The 25,235-nt window shown below is 34.0% G+C and overlaps 1 protein-coding gene across 1 annotated transcript in view; it reads left to right on the forward strand.

The window, feature by feature from the left end:
- The window catches only part of Nlg2 (Neuroligin 2), a 185,332-nt gene that overhangs the window by 151,061 nt on the left and 9,036 nt on the right, over positions 1–25,235 (forward strand). The window contains exons 5-10 of the mRNA XM_077429428.1: positions 4,050–4,135; positions 5,514–5,681; positions 5,798–5,921; positions 16,022–16,218; positions 17,658–17,780; positions 23,813–23,964. Coding sequence (XP_077285554.1) covers positions 4,050–4,135; positions 5,514–5,681; positions 5,798–5,921; positions 16,022–16,218; positions 17,658–17,780; positions 23,813–23,964 — 850 coding nt within the window. The remainder of the gene's footprint in view (positions 1–4,049; positions 4,136–5,513; positions 5,682–5,797; positions 5,922–16,021; positions 16,219–17,657; positions 17,781–23,812; positions 23,965–25,235) is intronic.

The raw sequence follows: 25,235 nt of genomic DNA on the forward strand, positions 1-25,235 counted from the left end.
TCAAGTGCTCGTTTTCGATAACAATTTTCCAATTAAATGCAAATTAAGGAGAGGGCCCTCTCTCTCCCCTCCCGTTAATGGTCTCGTTAATTTTTCGCGGAATTGCCAAATCGCCGTTTGGGGCCACGGCTTCTCGATTCGCGGCTCCCGTTAATTGTTCGGCAACAGTTTGGCAACCACTGGCTGCCGACAAGGAGGCTGTAGTGGAATGGGTCGATTTCTTGCTCACCCCTCGTCCGTTTCGACTAATTCGAGGCGCCGTGATAAATTTTCCGGTCGTCGGGCAGGTGGTGAGTCCGGGTTCCGGATTTTCATTAATTTTCCATAATGGTGGCCGAAAGCGAAAAAGTGTGCCTTATCGGCCGAACAGATTCGAGGAAATTCCAGATTAACGACACAAATCATAAAATTTTACGATCGCTCATACACGCACAAAGAACACTCTTCGGTCGTTTTTTATGTATAATAAATTATATACAAAAATTTCATACATACAAAGATAAATTTTTATATACATATGGAGTATTAAACTAATATCTGGTCAGAATAAATATAATAATGGGTCATTATAAAATAATAAGTGGTCGGTATAAACTAATAAAGGGTGAGTAATCAGTATGTAACAAAAAACACTGTTTTACCACTTTTCTGTTAACTGTAAATAGTAACGATTTCAATTAATTATTGATGGAAGGTGAGTAATCAGTATGTAACAAAAAACACTGTTTTACCACTTTTCTGTCAACTGTAAATAGTAACGATTTCAATTAATTATTGATGGAAGGTGTGTATCATATAAGTAATAAATTGAGTCTGATTCCTTTGTCACCATTTATAAATAAATAAAGGCATAGCCTGTTCAAATATTTCCTTCTTTGCTGAAGCATGTTGATATCCTGCAAGATCTCTTCCCTCGCGTTTTCATTTACTAATCCCTTAACTTTTCACATGGCTATTCTTAGTAGTTTCACTTCGCCTATTGATTTGAAACTTTGCCATTTTGTGCGGTTTGGTCACCGATAGAAATTTAAATCGCTTCGTAAATACAGGAGGTTTGTAATAATCATAATAAACAAGTTTAAGAATACAAAAAAATAGGAGACAGTGACAGCTAACCATTCGCCACTAGCCTATAGCCTTATATTTTTGACTTTCCACCCCTTGTTTCGTCAGTTTTTAATTGTTTAAATGACCATAACTTTATCTTTTTCACATTATATCTTTTAAATTTGCATTAGAGGCTCTGATTATCTCACATATACATATATGTTTACTTCTCTAATCTTACCTTATTTCGCCTCATGTGTGCCCAACACATATGTATGTAATTTATTTGGTCCAAATACTATCGAAAATGCATTGAAATTAATTAGTGTGGATTAATCTCTTCCGTATTGTTTACCGTTAAAAGAGATTTATATATAAATTGGACATCTGACGTCCATACAATCACAAGAACAAATGGCATTGCCTGTGGATCAAATTGTCTATCAAGATCGTACCAAACTAGTGTTGATAAGAACCAATAAGTAATACTGGCCATTCGTTAAAATAAAACTTAACATTGAACATTAATACTGACCATTCATGGAAAAATCCTGACCATAGAATATAAACACTGACCTTGTATTTTACCTATATATATATACTGTCCGATGCATACTGGCCGTTTAATATAAATACTAACAAAAATATACTAAAATACTTACCACTAAAATTCAAACCTTTATCTTATCATAACATAACATAATATTTCATTCATAAATTTTTTTCAAAATTTAAAATTACAAAAACATATCAAAATTGAAAAAAAACAATGAAGGTGAAGAAGAAAATCAACCACAAATTAGCTTCTTCACCTTAGCCTTAAAAATACTGAAAGAGTCAGCAAAAAGATCGGGACAATCATATAAAACATCATAAAGACGGCATATACGTGCGATTACACTATTAAAAGAAGTGTTATTACGACAAATTGGTGGATAAAAAATATTTTTACATCTGGTGAATAACGTTAAAATTAATTTCGTTCAACACAGATGTGTCAAGGATACCATTAGCAATATTGTATAAAATTAACAAATCAGAGACCCTTCTACGCTGAGACAAACTTGCGATCTTGAAAAAAGAGAGTCTGTCATTTATATATATATATAAGATGGTAACAATTTAACAAGACCAGTCTTATTTATTTATTTATTTTTTATTTAATTTACACCAAGAAGGCCCAACAGGTAAACCCAATGCGCCTTCCTGGCCATAGACAATTATATAAACATATATGAACACCATCCATATACATACAAAAATACCTACACGTATACAGAAATACACATACATACATACATACATAAATATAAAAATACACATATATACATATACATACATACACACCTACACATACATATATATATATATATATATATATATATATATATATATATATATATATATATATATATATATATATATATATTCACATATACATACATACATACACATATACATATACATATACACATACACATACATTACATACATCCATAAACATACAAACATTATACATGCATATACACATAAACTGATAAATACACATAAATAAAGATAAATTACTCATATATATAAAAATGAAAAATAGCATACATATATAAATAAAGATAAAACCAACATACATACACATTATGCTAAATAACAAAATTACAAAATGAAAACAACATGTGTAAATATGTATGTAGCTAGAAGGCATTTAAAATATGCTGCCTGACATGTAAAAATGATGATTTTTTTACTGCATCATACATAACTGTATGATGCAGTAAAAACATCAAGGCTCCCAGAAAGCAGGTTAAATAATCGAATGGCTCTTGAAAGGGGTGAGTCAACAAGCACATTAGTTCTGGCCCGAATGGGCAGGAATAGAGTTCTGGAGCGAGATTCTCTCAGTTTCTCAGGTACCCTAAGTTTAAGATTACACAGAACTTCAGGAAGATGACATTCACCCCTTAGAATTTTTAGAAAAAGCTTACCAAGATGATTGTTTCTACGTGAAGCTAAGGAGTCAAAGCCCAAGGAGTCCAAGACATAAAATGGCGCAGAAAACGCTTCTGAATTGTCTCTAAATGATCTATGTGAGTTTGGTAATAAGGAGACCATATAACTATATTACTTATTAATTGTTAAGGAAATATTACCGTGCCTTATATTAAAGGTATATTATGTACATATCTAACCAAATACTACATGTCCAAACATTAGTAGGTACGTCATAAATTATGACACGATGACATTTAGCAGCAAAAAATTCGTTCCATTTACATTTCCACATTTAAAACGTTGACAAACTCAAGGACGATAGTGTGCATTTTAAAATAAAAACGTCCTGTGTTACTTTAAACACAGAGTTACAACAAAGACCCCCTATCTCACCCCTGTTTAATTAAAAACCACTCGCGGAAGTAGTCCCGACGTCATAGTAGTAGTTTTGGGTCGACGGCGACCCTCGTCAGAGTCGGTTTTTCTTACGATTTCCGGTTTTCGTGATCAACAACGGTACGGACGCTGGGTTCACGTTGCTATGACGTCACCGACATGGCTTTTCATATTTTCCTTTTGAGTGGTGAGAAAAATCCCCTTTATCGTACACGCGTTACGAACTTACGCTTCGATACGTTACTTACGAGCTGTGCAGAACGAATTCTATCGATCCTTTCACTTCATTGACTGGCTTACTGAATATCGTGTCAATCATCTTAAATGGTTTCTCGTCTATTACGAAGATTTAGCACCTGTCATCGTAATTACAAATCTACATCACAACTCTTTGAAATTAACACGCATCTACATACATATATTACGTGTCAAAAAGTCAAATATACATACATATACTATTGTACGTGTCATGAATTGATAATCAGTTGAAATCCTACCCTATTGTAAGTACTTTCGCGTCTACAAATCCTTTAATACCACTCCCTTTTTTTCTAAGCTCTTGAACTATATGTGTCAAGGAAGAAAGCCCTGTATATGTACGTTTATTTATATTTTTTCAGAATTACTTCAGAGGGTGATCTTATTCAGTGGTTCTGGTTTGAGTTCTTGGGCGTTGCAGAGAGAGCCGCTTACAGTCAAAAGAAAGGTATGGAATTTTGTTTATCTTCTAGTATCATAATATGTAGATGACGTCTAATTTTGATATATGTTACCGGATATTTAAAAGCGAATTCTAGATCATATATGTATGTATATATATATATATTATACGTGTCCTTTTTTACTCGGTATTCGAATAGAAAAACTTTCTCGTAGTTTCCGAATCGTCGTAGCGCAGAAAACACGGTTTCCGGAAAAGCCCATTCACAAATCGGAAAAGTCAACATTTTTCGCTCACGTCTCCCGCGTCGAAAGTTTTTCACACAAATACATTCACACATACATACATACATATATAGATTTTCCGCATCGAGAGAACACATTCCCGGAAACTATTTACATTCGTGTTTACGATTCGCAAATATATCACCGTGTGGATTATTTATCAATATTGAAAGTTTGACAACTTACATATTTTAATATAATTTGTCTAATATTTCGTTGTATGGATATATAATAATGTATATATGTACATACATATGTATGTAAGTAAACCTTAAGCTGTTATAAATAGATTATATTAACGGTACAAAATTTTAATTGAAAAATATGTTCTTGTATAGGGGAATTTTTTATACAAATTAAATCAAATTGATGATTTCTGATACATAATAGTAGACATTTTATAATATTTAAAAGCTGATGCATTTAAATTACAAACCAAAAAGCATTTCCACTACCAGAGAGATTAGTTTTAGGTATTTTTTCCAAACAAAAACAAATAATCATTATTTTTAAACCATTATACCAACTAAGCCTTACATATATATTCTTGATGAAGTTCAAAGTTTTTCGCTTCGCTGTTCTTATTTCAATTGAACCCAATTTATTTCAGTGCTACTGTGAGAAAGATATAATCAATGTCAATAAGTTCAGATATTTATCGAGCTAAAAATGGCATTCAAAAACAAATTCAGCACATATTACACGACGACTTTGGGAAAAAATCACATACCGGTCACTTACAGATTGTATATTTCATACTTAAGCTGATATATGAGAGCAATTCACCAAATGGTGCAGAATATTCCGTAGATTAAATCTAGTAAGTTTCGGTTACACAAATCAAAAGTTATCGCCATGTATAAATAATCGAAACACATTCGAAAATCTATTTGTACGAATTCGACTCGTACATTATATGCGTCACTCAATCGGGATACCTGCTAACAACACATTACACGTTTTAGTGATACATTACAACTTTCGACTTTGGAACTTCAGACTTGATTAGGGTTCAGGGAATTTTGATGTTGTGCATACATACATACATATATAAACAGTTTTTGGAATTGATGCTAGTAGAAATGTACGTAGTTGGTTTGATTGTTGATATTGACGATGTGTTGTGTGGTACTTACCAGGTGGCTGAGCAGACCGGTTGCCATGGAGACCTCCTTGAGGACGACATCGCCCCCTGCCTCAGGACCAAGTCCTTGAGCGATCTGCTCAGCGTCAAGATCGACCCGCCCAGATTTCTACCGGGATTCGCGCCGTTCGTAGACGGCACAGTGTTGTTGAATCCCTCACAGGTAATTGTCAAACAGCAAACAATACCCCGACATTCCACTTGGTGCAGTCCCCTTTTGATGAGATTTCACGTGTATTGTGTACTGTTTATTGTGTTTGAGAATGCGTTTTTGTGCAGGTGCAAGCTCCTAGTTTCAACGTGGGTCAAAATCCGTCCAGCGCCAATGCAGTGGCGACAGCAGCAGGTTACGAACTGGCTGACTTTCCTGACAGAGCTCTACTATTCGGTCTCACTTCGACTGGTTAGTGTGTGACTTTCCTCAAATATTTTTATAGTACACTAGTGTTTTTACCCGGCTTCACTCGGTGATATTTGTAATATAAACCGCTTAAACATGGCCAATCTAACAGTAAACATTTTATTACATTTATTTGAATAGTATTATTTTATTTTAAATTATTTTAATAGTTTTATTTTTTTTTAATTTATTTGAATAGTTTTATTTTATTTAAATTTATTTGAATATTCATTCGATGACGTCATGGATTTACGAATCAACAATACATATTTTCTTACATGACTTATCTAATAGTAAACATTTTATTAAATTTATTTGAATAGTTTTATTTCATATAAATTTATTTATGTAAATACTAATATGTTTTTTTTTTATTAAATTGACTGCCACGAACAAACAAACATAAGTCTCTTTCGAAATTATATGTATACTAGAATCCGACGCCTGGATTTTAAATCAGGCGTCGGATTCTACGTCGCATTCACTCAATATATATCAATATATATATTGAGTGAATGCGACAGTTGCGCTTCGACCAGATAAAACGTATTTTAAATTGACAAAATCGAGGTTTCGTATTCTCCTATTTTCTCCTCCAAAACTAGAACAATTTTTAAAAAAATTTCATCATCGGTATGAGAAAGATACTTTCTGTGCATCTATGGGTGTATTTTTTTTTTAATCGACCGTTAAATAAGCACGCTGGACTCGTTTCATGGGTGTAAAAAAGAGGCGATTTTATAGATGTTTGGCGGCTCCTAGCTCCTATAAAAAATAATTAATCAAAAAAATAAAACGATAGATGCACCCCAATGGTGGATATCCATAGCATATTAAAAAATAATTTCTCTAGTGCCACAATTGAGGAAGGGAGAAGTATAGTACGTTTGTATGGACAAGGCGCTGCTGTCCAGCCCTCTTAAGTAATAAAAAAAAATATTTAAAAAATCCGAAAACCGGAAGTAGAACTTTTGTCTTGTGGAAGTTTCCCTACATTTGCGCTCAATTTGTATTGAAAGTGCTCTCATGGTATATTTTTTTTATCACACCTCGCACACGAATACAAGTTTAAGTGTACACAGACAAATACGCAGAAGTATTCACAGATTGTTGAAATGATGTCAGAGGCGTGCATTCGACAATGTTAATTAAATTAACGTTAGTAGGCGATGGCGGCTCCCGTTAATTGTTTAAATAGTGTTCCGGAAGGCCGTTTGCGATTCTGCGGTGCAACGGTGGGGTGTTTAAGACCCGACCGGCCCAGCCTGGCCCGTTTGCTGTTTAAACCGCGGCGTTTAATCAAACATTTGCATTGTATCAAATTAGCGACGATCACTTTTAGCTCCGAAAACCGCCCACCGTTTATATCCCGCACGTACCGAACAAATAGAGCGTGTGTGCTTTCGCATTACGCACGAATTTGGCAACCGGTCGCAACCCGGAAGTGAGGGGCGGAAAATTCATATGACTGTTCAACTCGAACGATCAATAGTATGGATGTTTGGAATTGTTTGGGATATGCAACTACATACATATTGTTGATATTTGTATGTATGTATATTTTATTTTTTTAGTTCATAGAACATGAACACTCGCCTTTACAAATCGCTCCAAAGCGACGAGTGCACTTAAACATATACATACAATACGATCAATATATGTACATATAGTCGCCGCCCTCTATCGCAAAAACGGTTGAGCGCATGAAAAAATGTTTGAAATAAAATTTGCCGCAAATTGTATGCTCTACAATTTTTATTACAATTGTTAACATCATTGGAGCAATATAAACTGAGATAACCTTAAATAACTTACGACTTATAGACTAGATTTTATGAGACTTTTGAGACAACCTTAAGAACGCCAAAATGAAGGTATATACGATTCATACAATTCAGCTTATTATCTCTCACAACGAGGTTGATCGCTAATTTGACTGGACTAGTACACTAGTGTTATGCCCGTTGATTTCAACTGGTGGTTCCGGAAAAGAATTGATTAAAACAAAGTTATATGTTATGTATATGTAAACTAGTGTTATTCCCGTTGAAATTTCAACAGGTGCTTTCGGATTGATACATGATTTAAAAAAAAGTTACAATATGAATAGTAATAATTAATTGGAATCGGAACTCAAACATAAATCGGAAATCGGTTATGCCAATTAAACTATGCAACAAAAAATTATTATAAAATTAAACATTGAAGTCGAAATCGGAACCGGGAATCGGATAATATGAAAAGTACGTATTTTTACATCGCGTGACGTAAGCAAAAATATTTATGAGCTATGTATGTTTAATTTACAAAACTTAATACCCACAATTATGTATACATATATACACATGTATACCAGTGGCGTGCGGTCCATGGATGCGGTGGATGCGGCGCATCCCCTATAACTTTAAAAAGCCAAGAGTATTTTTAATAAATATTTGAATTTCGCTTCGATGTATTCTTAGTGATGTACGTGATTATGATGTAGTTTATGAGTATATATATATATTTCACATATCACGTGTTTTTTGTTACATGATGCATTATATAGGATCTTTTGATAATTTTTATTAACGATTCGCATAGGCGGCCGGCCGGCCACAGGCGAGTGACGGGTGTAGACGCTGACTGAAGTGCGCCCGCGTCATGGATTCGGAGTCGAGACCGATCCCATTTGCGCATGCGCACTATGAGGCTGTCTTATTCGCGCGGACGCGTTGACACTTGTTTAACCTCTACGGTGGATTCGGTTTCTCTGTTTGCTTATCTATTGAGTTTCACTTGGAAGCCGCTGTTGATCGATATTTCCGCACGCTACGCCCCAAGTTATTTATCAAAAAGCTAGCCGATTAATTTCTTTAGACGAAGTTAATCATTTATACTGTAAGTTGGTTATTTTTTACTTTTGAATTAAGTTTTCATTTTAATTAGTTTCGTCTAACTTTATTTTTAGTTTACTGTTCCACTACTTACGAGTTTTCATTATTGCCTTTAATATGGATATCGAAAATAACAATGAGAGTGGACTTGTCGTCGAGATCAATAATAATTGCAATTGTTTAATTGAAAATGTGCTGAAAAGAGGATTTGCTTCTCTCCCATTTAATGTAAAGGAGATTATTGTTAAGAGCCCCAAACCCACACCAATATTAAATATTCAGTCTAAAACAAAAACATTTAAAAGGTATTTTAACACAGAAACATACGAAAAAATTTCATGGATTTGTGGATGTGCTCACTTAACGAAATTATTCTGTTGGCCATGTATTTTATTTTCTCAAGAAGTGAATGTCTGGAGTAAATTTGGATTTTCTGACCTAAACAATTTAAGTAAATCGCGCAAGAGACATGAATGTTCTCAAGCTCACATATGTTCTGCTGCTCAATTTAAAAAATTTGGAAAGGGACCTCGTATAGAAAATTTTTTAAGTGCTCAATTTAAAGCAAATATTGAAATGCACAACAAAGAAGTTACTGCAAATAGATACATTTTGTCGAAATTAATAAGCGCGATCTGTTTTTTAGCAAAACAAGAACAACCTTTACGAGGACATTTTGAACACCAGGAATCGTAAAATAGAGGGAATTATATTGAATTGCTGTATCTGTTGAGTGAATCAGACATAAAATTGAAAACTCATTTAGATAACTCTACGGTGTTTACTGGATTATCGAACCATATACAAAATGACTTGGTATCCGCAATATCAAAAGTCTTGCTAGATGAGATTAAAACTGAAATACGTGCATCAAAATTTGTTTCCATAATTGTGGACGAATCTACAGATATCAGTCGCAAAGCTCAGCTATCTACTATTTTTAGATATGTAGATGAAAACAATGAAATTCAGGAGAGATTAGTTGGATTTGTCGATGTTAGTCCCAATAGAACAGCTAATTCTCTTTTTCAGCACATACGTGAGACCTTGGAAGAATTTGGTTGTTTGGACAAATTAATTGCACAAACGTATGATGGAGCGGCTGTAATGTCCGGGGAGCATAATGGAGTGCAACGAAAAATTCGAGATATTTGTCCTAATTCTTTATTTGTCCATTGTTACGCTCAGAGATTGAATTTAGTTTTGTCGCAATCTGTTAAACATATATCCGGATGCAAACGTTTTTTCAGCCGTATGTTGTCATTTTCAACTTTTTTTTGTAAGTCTTCAAGAAGAATTTCCCTTCTCGATTGTCAAATAAAAAAACGATTTCCCACTGCTGCCCCTACACGATGGAACTACAATAGCAAAATTTTAAATATGGTATTAGAATATCAAACAGAATTAATGGAAATATTTAATCAAATAATTAATGATGAAGACGAATGGGATACTGATGCTGTCATAAATGCTGAAGTCCTTCATCGTTATTTAAAAGAGTTTGAATTCAATTTCAATTTGCATTTATTTTCTGCAATATTTAATTCGGCAGATTTTTTATTTGAAATTTTACAAAAAAAAACCTTTGACATATCGTATTGCGTAAGTGAAATTAAAAAATTTGTAAAATATTTAGATAACAAAAAAGACGATTTTGATTCATTGTGGAACAAAGTAATAACTAAAAATTTTAATAGAAAAAGAAAATATGCTGAATGTGAAGAAGATGTGAAAACAACGTATAAACTTCACTATTCTGAAATTTTAGAAACTCTTTCAGTAAATACAACCAATCGATTTCGAGATATCGAAAATTTAAAATTTCTTTTAATTTTTTTTAACGTCAAAAAATTTAAAGAATATGAAAATAATTTTCCAGATATCCTATTTAAATCACTCCACCTAACTTATGGAAAATAATTTGATTTGATGAAATTAAAAAGCGAATTAATTTACATGTACTCAACGCAAGATTTTCATTTGAAATCTATAAATGACGTAAAGGAATTAATTGTGAAAGATGATCTAATAGAAGTTTTGGAACAAGTATTTAGTTTAATACAATTAATTTGTACGATACCTTCCACGAGCGCATCGGCTGAACGATCATTTTCGACTATGAAAAGAATTAAAACGTTCACCAGAAGTAGTCAAAGTGAAGAAAGACTCTCTGGTCTTACTAAAATTGCAATCGAAAAGAAAATAATGTCAAATTTAAAAAACAATAAAAAATTCTATGATGCGGTTATCGATGAATTTTGTAAAAAGGAACGAAGAATAAAATAAAATTTAAAAAAATAAATTGGTCGGTTTTTTTTTTCAAACAAGAGACAGCATCCCTTGTTTGAAAAGTCACCGCACGCCACTGATGTTATATACGTATACATGACCTCACCAACTTCTAATAGCCAGTACCCGTGTTTATTTGACTTTTCACCTCCCACTCATTTTATTTAAACACCTATAGCTTTATTTTTTTTTCACACTATATCTTATAAAATTTTCATTATAGACATTTATTTTACATATATAACAGGAAGGCCTTACAGGTAAACCCCAATGCGCCTTTCTGGCCAATTACAAATTACAATTACAATTACAATGCATCATTTTTATTACAAGTAGTTGAATTACGAGACATCTATGAATTGTACATAAATTTTATTGTACAGCAATCATACTTCAAATAGTGGTGACAAAGTAGATAGGAAGGATTTGTAGGCAATTTTTAAACGGGAACCGTTTCAACAATAAAATCAGAGAAAATTGGCAAACTCTGATAGGAAACGATCGACTTGGAGTCATAAATATCCAAGTCTGACCAGCAGCACTACAAAAATTATTTTTCGAATCGAAGTCAGCTCGAACCCAACGCCTCTCGGTATTAAGCAGAAGCTTAACGACCGAGCTATGCTGCTGGCTGTATATTTTTACTTCACTGATGGGTAATATAATAAATGTTACAATTCGATATGCGTGCTATGGCCAACACGCTAACGGATACTTTTTGATATATCTCTGCTCCAACCCGTCGATTTTTGTTTTCAACTCTCTGATTTTGACTTTTTGTCTTGATTTTGGACTGACAGCGAACCTTTTATCATTTTCTAAATACTGTGTACTCGTATGAGCACTGCCTCAATAATTCCGTACCAAATTTTGTTCCAATATAAGTTTTCACTCCGAGAATTGAAAATACGTGTACAAATTAAATATGTACATATGTATTTATCAAACAACCCCATTATACGATACATTATTCGTGAATACCGTACAATTAGCGCATTACAGAACGAAACACTCTTTAGTATTGTGCGAACGTAATAATTTGGCGACAAACGACAGGTGCGGATTAGGCGCCGACAAAATAATACGTCGCCCAAATGACAAATTATCTTTTTTTTTTCGACCCCCGTTATTTCATTGCGACGCACGTCCGTTTCCGGCGACGCGACGGCCATTTTTTACACCAAAGGGCTATTAACCACTCGACATTACAATTTGAAAAAAAAAACCACAACGCAACACACCCGCCGATTTCAACCCCAGCAAAGTGAACTAAACACCCTACATATATAATAACGCTGCATTATAATTCTAGGAGACGAATTCGCCTAGCTTTCGTCTGAGGGTTCATTTTTCCGCGTCCGGCAGGTCACTTGACCCGCTTTAGGTGTTGGCCGGCCCGTGACCCGACACGGATTCTTATGAACCCTTAGGGCGAATTTATCATTGTCAGACTGCGACAAAGGGTCGCATTGTCCCATAGAGCTAGGTGCCCTACGATTCGCATAGAGCTAGAGACCCGGCAACACCTCACTCGACGCCCAAGCCGTCAGATTATCGCACGGCGAAAACTACTTAAACAGCATCACACCCTCCTTAGCTGGACCATATCAATTTGAAACTACGGCTATTTATATCAAGAGTGTAAAAGTAAAACGGGTCAAAATATATTCAAAATCAGGCCATTTAAATGTCCATTTTGGTGTATCCTTTTATTACGGGTTTGATTGTTTGATTGATAACGAAATTATGTTCACAATACATCTTATATCTATTTAAATAGCTACTGATCCACTGATCATTTTATATCTATTTTAACACACCTTTAGCAGGCGAATTTTTTTTTGCGGCGACTAGTGGTAGTGGTCAAAATCACAAGACTGCGCGAATAAATACAATAGATTATAAAAATCGTTCAAAATTCAAACTCATTTAAAAAAAATCTCCATATACTATTGGCATAAACGTAGTACTACGTATCCCGCTTTCCGCGATGAACCAATATCAAACGTAATATTACGTATGCCGCATTTCTCGTTAAGCTCATATGAAACGTAGTATTAAGGTGTGTTAATAGCTACTATTTTAGCTTTATTTTAATTTTGTTAGTAATCATAGTATTATATTATTCTAATGTTGATGTACAGCATAATAGTAAAAATAGATCAAAAACCTATTTACAATTCTTATAAATGCTCATAATACATCTAATACATAATATTAATTAAAGACGCTCTAAAGTCGATGGTCTAAAGCAGATTGTGTTTAAGTAATCTGTGTATTATACCTGAAGGGTATAGACATTTTGTTGTAATCACCGAGACTCTTCACAAGTGTTTTAGTATGGCTATTAGTGATTCTGTCATATAATCTACTGGTTAGTTTGTTAGTAATGTCTGTGACAAACGGAATATTATATGTATATGGCATGCAGTTTTTTCAAATTAGTATATGTATATGGGTGTATTAATTATCTGTTTATCTGTTTTCCTTGGAAACAGTTACAAGCATTTGGGAGTTATGTCTTATTTAAGTTTAGGATACTATATTTGTCCATATATGTATGTGTCTACGATAATTGTAATGTTTGATGATCGATGTTTTTAATTGACCTTGAATGTTACTTACATGTGTACAATGTCAAAACAATACACGTCGTGTTAATAATCATGGATGTAGCCTGTATAAATAAATTCATAAAATCTCGCCGGACAAGGTGCCCAATACTGCACAGTAATAGCAGCTCTTCAGTTGACAGACTATTGGCCGTATAGACATTTGGCTGACAGACACTAGGCTGATGGACGCTTGACCAAATGGACACTAAGCTGAACGGACACTAGGCCGAACAGACAGACATAAGGCCGACGTACATACATAGATAAGGCTGATAGACATTTGGCAGAATGAAACTTTCAATTATATTTAATATTTGTGTTTAGTACACATAGTACGTGATAAAAACGATATTTAAGGCATTAAAAGAGCTGACGGCAAAAATTTTCATATTATTTTCCATTTATAGTCTTTTTTTCAACTAAAGTTGTTTCTAAATTCGAAAATTCGCTGTTTTTATTTTAATCTGCCCTCCGCCCAGTGCTACTGAAAAATTTTCATACCACGGTATTTTCCCTTTTTTATCATCATCATCATCCATAGCCATTTGCCATCCACTGCTGATTAGATATATTTATTTTTTAATTTCCAAAGGTAAAATGTCCAATCGGCCAAATGTTCGTTGGCTTAATATCCGTTAAATGTCCGTCCTAAAAAATCCGTGTCAATTCGCCCAAAAGTCTGTATCTCTTCCGTAGAGTAGTAATGATGATCTTGTAGGATTCAAGTAATCTTGTATTGCTATAAAGCAATTCAAATGATATTATGATCATAATTAAAATATTATGATCATAATTGTTATGAAGAAATAAAAGGGTTTTTATTATATGGCGACGGTTTATACCCAAAATATGTACTCTAGCCTCAATTTAATCTTTAAAGAATCATACTTATATTGTACCAGGTTATTCAGCTATTTAGAAAATGTTTTCCATGTTTAAATTAAGCCGTACTTTAAGGAGTTGCTAGTATAAAGCAAAGGGTAACATCTATTCATTTCGAGTTGATACAACTTTTGACGTAGGAAACTCAAGTTTGTAAAACTGTCTTTACATTCATCTAGGCATGTATGATAATTTACTATCAATCGAATCTTTAATTAGTTTAAAAGTCTGTAACATTTTCACACTATCTATATATATATATGTATATATAGTTATGGACGTGCAAATTCGCTCTATTGTCACGGATATTCCATCGGATCCGTATTGTTGACGCGTGTGGAATCTATGGTAGACTATGGTATCACTTTTGATCCTCAATTCACCTTTCACAACCACATACTCAGCAGCAGGATACAACTGCGCGAGCAGGATACTACAGGAACAAGAGGAACATGCTTTTCATCCCGTATTCTGCGCGCGCACATTAATACGGGAGGAAAAGCCTGTTCCTCTTGTTCCTGTTGTATCCTGCTCGCGCAAATTAATTGAGTTTGTACGTGAGTATGTACCGTATACCATGCACCCTTTTTTATCTTTCGACTTCAGATCTTTCGATTTTCGATCTTTGCCTTCCGATATTTGTGTCTTCTGTAATTTAACATTCTGGCTCGTCACGGAGATCGCTCTCATATATATTTTTACTTCACTTACAGATTATTTTACTACGTTCTTTCCATTTTTACATACCTCCTTTTAGCTTCACTTACGATTACAATTCAGAAAAAAATTTACCCCTTATCCGATCGTTTTCATACTTTACTATATTGCACATTTTGGTCATCAATATAAGTAAATGTATCTTTCGCCATTACGATGGAGAAAAAAAATCGTTTTAGACGCGTTTGAAATTTGAATTTCTGAAAAATGCCTGACGTTTATCCAGTTTTTAGTTTTAAACATACATATGTAGATGGCGGTAGTAAAATAAAATTATTTATGATTTTTGAAATTGTTTATTTTTACTAAATATAACTTTTTTGGTACTGAAACAAACCCATTGAATTCATCGGATATGCAGCATTTTCCAAGTATTCTTAAATAAATATCGTCGCTTGATTTTTTAGTCATTTTTATTGCGAGTCTAAAAAGAAAAACTTTTGCAAGTATGCAAAATGTGATATATTCCAAGTATTTCCTTTTTTTTATCGTAGTTACGTGTTGTGGAAAATCTACAGAGTATCCTTTTTCATACACATGTATACATGCATACATATGTACGTCATGTATTCGAATCTTACGATCCAAAAATAGGAACACGAGTTACACCGACAAGTGTGTCGATATCCAATTCGATGTGCACACACAAAGGATGCCTACGCGATATTCGTTCGGCTAACGACGGTCGGATACGCATTTGATCTCGCTCTTTTGCCCATTACAGAATCCTACCTGGACCTGAGCGCACAGGACCTCGAATTCGGATTTAACGAGACCCGCAGGGACCGGATCTTGAGGACTTATGTGAGGAACGCCTACTACTTCCATCTGAACGAGATTTTCTCCACGCTCAAGAACGAGTACACCGATTGGGACAGGCCCGTGCAGAACCCGCTCAACGTCAGGGACGCCACCCTCGAGGTGGGTATATTTATTATAAGATATATGTATAAATATACATTTTATTTTTATTTTATTTTACAAAATCAATTAATCAAGTACACTCGTCTAACAGATTGCTCCAAAGCGACGAGTGTGCTAAAATGATTAAGAAGTACAAAAGGAAAAAATACAAGTTAAATAAACAAATTATATATACAAATATACAAATCAAATAAGGAAAAGATAACTAAATAAAACATGAAATCATAATTAAAAACACTCACTCAACCTTTCTAAATGGTCGCGACCTCCATAACTTAGGAAGTGGTGCAGAGAATGAAGAGAGACGTGACAAATGTCAATGGCACCATCCAGAGAATTTAAGAAACGGAGGCCGCGAGAAATGGGAGAATAACTAAATGCCACAGTTCTAGCCAAAGAAGTGTGAAAAAGGGGACGATGGCGGGTCCATATCACACTCTCTGGAGCGTGAAGGCCCAACTCAGCCAGGATAGACGGACAGGAGATACAGCCTCTAAATATGGAAAACAAGAAACACTCCTCCTGTGGTCAAGAGAAGTGTAGTCGACCATACCCATGACGAATTTTGAAAGAAATAAGTATGGGTAAATCCCATATTGCTCCTTATAAAGCAGTCTGAGAAATCGTCTTTGGAGAAGTTCAAGCTTCACAGATAGAGACTTAGTGCAAAGATTCCAGATCATAGAGGCGTATTCCAAGATACTCCTAAATAGAGCAATCTCAAAACAGCGAGATTATGGTAGTGTCGAGAATTACGAAAGACAAACCCAAGCATTCGTGAGGCAGAGCAACACACAGAGTCGATATGAACAGAGAAATTTAGGTCACTCTGGAATGCAACCCCAAGATCAACAGTTGAATCAATCCAGTTCAATAAAAAGTTACCAACAAGATATGGAAAGGTACGATCGGGGGTGGATCTAGATCTGGAGTAACACATAACCTTGCACTTGGAGACATTAAGAGGCAAACAGTTGGTTACATACATATATAAAGAAAATTGGAATTTCAAAATACAAGAGCGTATTTTGTTTCGTATCGTTTAACTTTCGAGGGGTGCGCAAGCGGTGTGCCTTAATTTTCCCGAGCGCGCGAATTTTCCGATTTTTCGCGATTGTGGCGATAACGACGCTTTCGCTAAATAAGCTTCCCACCGATTAAGGCTCAATTTAATTAATACGCAATTAAACTTGAGAGCTTTCCGCGGAAACTTTTAACATCTCCGCGCATTAAAAACTTTCGACGAACAATTACGATATTAAAGTGCTTTCGCTTTGCTGCCGGAAAAGTCACATTTTTTCGCTCTTGATAGACGTAAATTAAGGTCTTTGCGATGAGTCGTACGCTTACTTAATGCATTTTCATATTTTCAATTTAAAACTGCTGTAAAAGCTCTAGTGTATTAAATTTGTAATTGTTTTATATGAAAATTGTAGGTACTGAGTGACGGCCACACAGCAGCTCCGTTAATCCGATTAGGCTACTTGCACGCTATGAGAGGAGGGAAAACGTTCTTCGCCCATTTTCAACACCTATCCAGCGACAGGGACTATACTCAAGTAAGTTTTATAAAAATAAAATAAAAAATAAATCTGAAAAAATTATATTTTTCATACGAGGAAAATTATTTCTATATTGCATTGTGCAGAAAGACGTTGAACTCATTTTATTAAAACAATTTTATATACAGTAGTCTATCGAGTATATATGTATATGAAAGGAGTTCTTTCCACTTTCTTCTGTAATGGGAAAGCTGAAGGGAAAAAGAAACAACGAACCGAAAATATAAAATAAGCAAGAAAGTAATGGAGAAACGCCAGCAGCTTAATTTCCATAAAGGTGCGGCGGCGAGCTCCAAGGGATAATGTGATGTGAGTGGTCCAGCTCTGCTTCCTTGCCGGGGCCCCTAGTCAGACACATAATCTGCCGTCGGGGCCCCCGTGTCGATCCCCGGGGCCCTAAATAAAACGAGAGACTTGCGGCCCCGTAAGGTATGGCAAACTGCAAAGCCTTAAAAGCTTTCCAAATTCGGACACTCCATCTAAAATTCAAAGTGAGCATACCAAATAAAAACGGTATTTTTACATGCATCACATACATATAATTTTCTAATTAATATTCAATACGTATTATATGCATACATATGCAAAATAAATACTTCATTAAAAAGTGAACTCAAGCGCATATCTTTATACACGAGCATTAAAAAAGTTTGTAACTCACATATGTACATAGAGAGTGCAAGATTAATTGCGAATGAAACTTTTCACATATTTTCCAGTTGGATTTAAACTAACATCGTCCCTTTTCCCCAGAGGAATTGGTCAGATCCATCTAGGAATGTATATACGTACATACATAGATGCTGCAAAAATAAATTAAACTCCAGCGGATTGAGCTACGAACAAAAAAGTTCAGAAGCACTCTGACGCATATACAGCAAAATACATAGTTAATAGCTTATTCTCGTATATATTTCTACATACTTTTGTCATTCGTTGCAAAGCCTTTCTCCGTGCCTTAGCTGATATTATCAAACTTCAAAAATATAATATTTGATTAAAATCCATTTATTTTACATTTTTATGTGCATTTATAAGCCACTGGCTAAGCAATTGTTTACCAGTTGATGGGTCGTGGGTTTAAAATTCAGGGACCGAGATTTAGTAATCTTCCTCAATGCTTATAAATGAGTATAGTTACGAATGATCTGGATTATTATACAATACAAATCAACCGTATCTTTTAAGACAATAGTTTTTGACACAAATGAAATTAAGAACCAAAACATATAATCTTATTTTTTACTTCGAGTAAAATATTGAGCCTAAGAACCCTTCCCAAAGTTACTTCATTGTATGCAATTGTTTGACAAAGTGAAGGCCGTTACATTAATATGCATTAAATCTTAATGTATGCAATGTAATTAAGTTCTAATTATTAAGAAAATTAAATAATATGAGACTTGTCACACTATTCTTTTCCATTTAAAAGGGTTAATTGGAAGTTTGCTGAATTTTAAATCGGTAAAATTGCGAGCTAAAAGCTCGTACTAGTATTTACACGAATCTGAATTGAATTCAACTAGGGATAATATATTAAATTGAACTAGGGATAATATATTAAATTGTCTTTATATGAGTATTAAATAAAATTCCAATTAGAAAAATCATATTTCGACTATTCTTGTGGATAAATAACAAAAATTCGTTTATTTTATCGAGGTAAGCCAGTTATCAATAGAACCCTTTAATCTAATTAACCCTTTTAAACGAAAACGAAAAATAGTGTGGCCAAAACACTATCACAATAAACATGTTTGAATAGAAAATACTCAATATAAAATAGTATAAAGACAATTTAATATATTGTCCTTATTAATTCAATTCAGATTCGTGTAAATACGAGTAAATAATAGTACGAGATTTTAGCTCGCAATTTTACTGATTTAAAATTCGGCACACTTTCAATTAACCCTTTTAAACGAAAAAAAAATATTGTGGCCAGAACATTATCCCAATAAACATATTTCAATAGAAAATACTCAATATACAATAGTATTAACAGTGAGAAAAAATCCCAAGTGAAAATACGTCTTTTAATTTGAACTGGACGACTACTTAGAGAGATTTGAAAGCTAAAACGTACTACAAATGAAAGATAAAATATCCGACTATAGATTCCAATATTCATTTTGAACAGGAAATTGACAGATTTTGAGACATCGACCAAACAACACCAAGATATAGAAAAATCGCACGATTTAAAATACATATATATCTCCGAATCTCGAGCCAATCAACATTTTTTATTACCAGATTCGTGTTCACTGGGCATAGATCTATAAGAAAATTTATATCTCATCTCTGAACCATTTTTCGTGTCGGAACAGTGTAATTAGTTTATGTGTAATAGACTCGGATAAAACATGTCTTTAGGGCACTATTACAATTTTTTTAGAAAACACATGTTTTTACAAGATTTTTTGCTATCCTGCTTCGAACACTGATGAAATGGTCTTTTGTAATTTTACAATTGTCCTAACAATTAGCCTATCTCTGCGGACAGGACTATCGTGATTCGAACTATTTCGGAAATTGTATTTACTAAAATATTTTATTTTCACAAGGTACACTTTTTACTATACATATCTAGTACAGTCGTTCTTGACCTTTTCAGTGAGCCGCACCCCTTTGAATCTAAAACTATATTCCCGCACCCCCTTGAAAAATTAGTTTTGAAATCTTTAATTTAGAAAAATACATTTATTGCAAGATATATTGTTTATTTAAAAACCCATATATACATTTACATATTACATACAAAATAGAAAATCTTTTATTATTTATTTTCCCTTCATATATTGCACAAATACCAAGAGCTGGCAGCAATTATCCACGCCAGGTGACTCATCCAGTTGTATACTTATTTTCAGAGGACTGATTTTTATGTCTTCTATTACTTGCAGTAAAATATCTTCTATATTAGAATTATATCGTTCATTATAGAATTATATCGTTCTAGAATGTAATCTGCTGGATTTTTTTTATGCTTCAGAATTTAATAAAGTTTTAGCAATTATTAGTGCACAAGGTTTTATTAATTCCTCAGCAATCGTGCGAGGCTTTTTTTTTCTTAGCGCACAGATATGCCACTTGATAGGACGCTTCTAACAAGGGCTTTCGAATTTTGTGATTGTACCACTAGCATCAAATCAAGCCTTCTTTGACTTCAAGATATTCAAATTATGACCTACACCTTCATTGTTGACATTACAACCACATTGTTGAAATGTTCTAATAACTTTGATGGTTTAAGATATATATATATATATATATATATATATATATATATATATATATATATATATATATATATATATATATATATATATTATATATCGTTGTTGGCAATTCTTGCCGTTTTCATAAACAGCAATATATCGTTGTTTAGCATTTTACGGGTTAAGAGTTTTTGCTCGCACTGGAATGACTAAAGAAGGGCGCGACGGTGCTATTTTCCAGGAAAGAGGACTATTGTCCTATAAAGCTAGAGAGCAAAAACAAATGGTTGACCATAGACATTGACAATGGTGAGCCTGGTTCTGACCTCTGGTACTAACTATTAAGAGCTTATGCTCATACTGGTTTAATCTATTTGTTGACTTGATCTGACGTTCTGACTGACTCTCATACTTCGGTACGGTTTATATAGTGAATTTAATGATTTCTATTTTTACAAACCTCCTATACGTTTCACTTACGATTAAAATTCAGGAAAAAATTTGCCTTTTATCCAATCGTTTTCATACTTTGCCATATTGCTCATTTTGGTCATCAATATAAGTAAATGGATCCTTCGCCATTACGATGGTGCAAAAATATCGTGTAAGACGCGTTTGAAAACGCTCCCACGATAAAGTGCCTGACGTTTATCCAGCGTTTGCTTAGACTATTCTCACTTTTCGCCATGTCAGATTTCAATTTTTTAAACGCTTATAACTTTTTTCACTGTATATTTTATAAAATTTTTTATCTCGAAGCAATTATTTTATCATATCGTTTTGAGGGTTTTGTTTAGATCAAAGCGCATAACAGTTTGTACGAATGTGGACAAAATAAACATTATAAAGGCATTCATATTTGAAATCGTCAACCCTAAATGAGACTGCATCCAAAAAGAAACGATGTGACCTGTGCCCAACCAACGTGAAAGCTGAACTTACGTACGTTGAACCGATAATAACTTTTTATTAGACATGATGTTTGCCTATGCTTTCTCTGGTGTAAACGACCCATAGCAGTGAGTATGTCTGCGACAAATTGTCGCAGTCCGACGACAACTCATACGAAGTAGAGGACGCGTCAAAAGCGACGACCCGTGGCCAACTTTCCAGGGCCAGATGACCGTAATGGAGTGGACCGACAGGGCAGGCGCCATTATTGTAATGGCCCCGGCGACTTATCCGCCCCTAATTTATAGCGCCATTCGGCACTAATGGGCATTTGCCAAAGGAATTTAGAACGACGACACTCCAGACCATTTTTCTCGATGCGCTTCTTCGATTATTTGCTCCGTCCACTGAATAATTTCTGTAATCGGTCTATTTAGCCAGCAGTAGTTAGCATACGTTGCTAGCGACTGAGAGATCATGAGTTCAAGCCCTGATTAGAATAAAAATACCAATAATTTACCAATAAAAATACCAATAATACTAAAAACTGGAAAAACGTTTATAAACTGGATGAGATTTCTAAGATTAAAACATAACTTTGATTCATTGATTCGTATTTTACAAATAGTTTGTACCATCTAGTAATTATTCATCGAAACAAAAGAGTGTGGATAAGAACCCAAATATTGTCAGACGAAAAAATCAAAAGCAAGCTGAAAAGTGGCTAGTAAATTATTTTGAATAAAAGTACCAATAATTTTATTTTACTACCGCCATCTATGTTTAAAACTAAAAACTGGATAAGATTTCTTAGATTAAAACATCACTTTGATTCAGTGATTCGTTTTTTACAAATAGTTTGTACCATCTAGTAAATATTCATCGAAACAAAAGAGTGTGGATAAGAACCCAAATATTGTCATACGAAAAAATCAAAAGCAAGCTGAAAAGTGGCTTGTAAATTATTTTGAATAAAAGTACCAATAATTTTATTTTACTACCGCCATCTATGTTTAAAACTAAAAACTGGATAAACGTCAGGCACTTTTCAGAAATTCAAATTTCAAACGCGTCTAAAACGATATTTTTTCTCCATCGTAATGGCGGAGGATACATTTACTTATATTGATGACCGAAATAAGCAATATGGCAAAATATGAAAGCGATCGGATAAGAGGCAAATTTTTTCCTGAATTGTAAGTGAAATATAAAAGAGGTATGTAAAAATGCAAATATGTATGCCATACAGGTAACCCCAATGCCCCTTCCTGGCTAGAAACATTGTACATTTGATACAAATATTATTAATATTATACAAATTACATAAATACATATCAATTAATATCCACATGAGACATATGTGGTCGAATTTCCAGCATTTTAAACAATTCAGTAAATATATAGCAATTAAACATCCACAGAGATATTTATCGTCAAATTCATAAATTTGCAGCATTTTATACAATTCAGAGAAATTCGAGATTTTTGCGAGAAAATGGGTAAGGTTGCCAATTTTTTGGAACCGTTTCAATGAAAATCAGATAAATTGGCAAACTTTGAAAGGAAACGATCGACCTGGAGTCACAAATCCAAGGTTTGGCCAGCAAAAACCAGTGGGATTTGAACCCGTGACCACTCTGTTCAAAGCATTATATGCTAACCACTAGTCTATTATGCTGGTTAATTATGCAGATTTACTACAGATTTGGATAATTTTAACAACTTCAAGTCGATCGTTTCTCATTATATAATATGTAGTTTGCCAATTTGTCTGGTTTCATTGTTGAACCAATTCCTCACAAATTGGATAACTGCTCTATATTTGCCACCATTGACAAATTTATGTATGCATGTTCAAATTCGGTGATAAGTGTTGATTATAATAAAAATGAAAATTAATTCATATTTCGTTTGTAGCGAACCGGTTCGGTCCACGGAGAAGATATACCGTACTGCTTCGGATTGCCGCTAGTCGGAGGACAACCATTCTTCCCACACAATTACACCACACAAGACCAGGCCATTTCCAAAATATTGATTCAATACATCACCAACTTCGCCAAGAACGGGTAAGTGCTATTGTCTGATTGTCTTAATTGCTTAATAGTTTTTTTCGTACATGCTAATTGCTTAAATTTGTGTTCGTATTCTAAACAGAGTTTGATAATGTATGTACATAAATACATATACCGAATTTTACTTATGGTGCGTACGCACCAAGCCAACGAACGGCCCATAGGCCAACTTTTAAAACCGGTAGCGTACAAAGTATCGAAATAAAAACTATTATTATTATATTAAAATTAAATTCAAATATCAAAATAAAATTATAATCATTATATTAAAATTAAAATTAAATATTGAAAGTTAAAACAAAACATACACAATTTAAATCAATTTTCTAGATTGAGCTAAAATTAGATCATCAACAATCACATACAGGTAGTCCTCGACTTAAGATGTTTTGACTTCGTCGAAATAAAATTAATAGAGAATTCTATATTTTAAGTCGATCGGCAATCACAAACAAAAAAAAAAAAAAATCACACATCATCCGATAAATTATTAATATTATTATTATTAATATTATTTCCCTTTGTGATGACCGACAAGAGGATAGATTTTGATCGAATGAGAGTGAATTCATGAATATACAAATACAATCTCAAATCAACTCATACAAACGTATATAGGCAAAAGTGTGATGCCGTATAATTGTTTTCTCAGAGGACAGTGGATATCGTGACGACTTTTAAGAAATAATAACAAGATTTTTTTTCGCTTGTAAGCATAGATATATAATACACATAGATCCGCCCTCACGCTTTATACTGGTCTCTCTTTTGGCGCCTGCAAAATACATGGCGCATGCACAGTTTCTCTCAGTAGGTAGGTAGGTACCGCTGCGTTGTAGGGAAAAAACCTTTTTTTTCCAACTTCCCCGCTAGTTAAACCCCCCGCACCCCTCAGTTAGTGAAGACAAGATCTCCGACCAAAATCACACGTCAGGGCTCATCTAGTGTATTATTCATCAATGCTCGTAAGCAGAGAAATTATAATATTTCTCTGGTTGTAAATGCGTATCGTCGTAATTCAAAACATCAACAATGATCTAATTTTAGCTCAATCTCGCTCTTTAGCTTAATTTTGATATTTAATTTCAATTTTTTAATTTAATTTTTTTTTTCGATATTTTGTACGCTACTGGTTTTAAACGTTGGTCTGTGGGCCGTTCGTTGGCTTGGTGCGTACGCAGAATTACACTCGTTTTACTTTTGGACAGAATATGATTTAAAAGGAAGGAAGAGAATTAAGTTCACTTCCTATCTACTCACTGGAT

This window comes from Arctopsyche grandis, chromosome 4 (genome assembly GCF_051622035.1).
Source record: "Arctopsyche grandis isolate Sample6627 chromosome 4, ASM5162203v2, whole genome shotgun sequence".
Classification (NCBI taxonomy): Eukaryota; Metazoa; Arthropoda; class Insecta; order Trichoptera; family Hydropsychidae; genus Arctopsyche; species Arctopsyche grandis.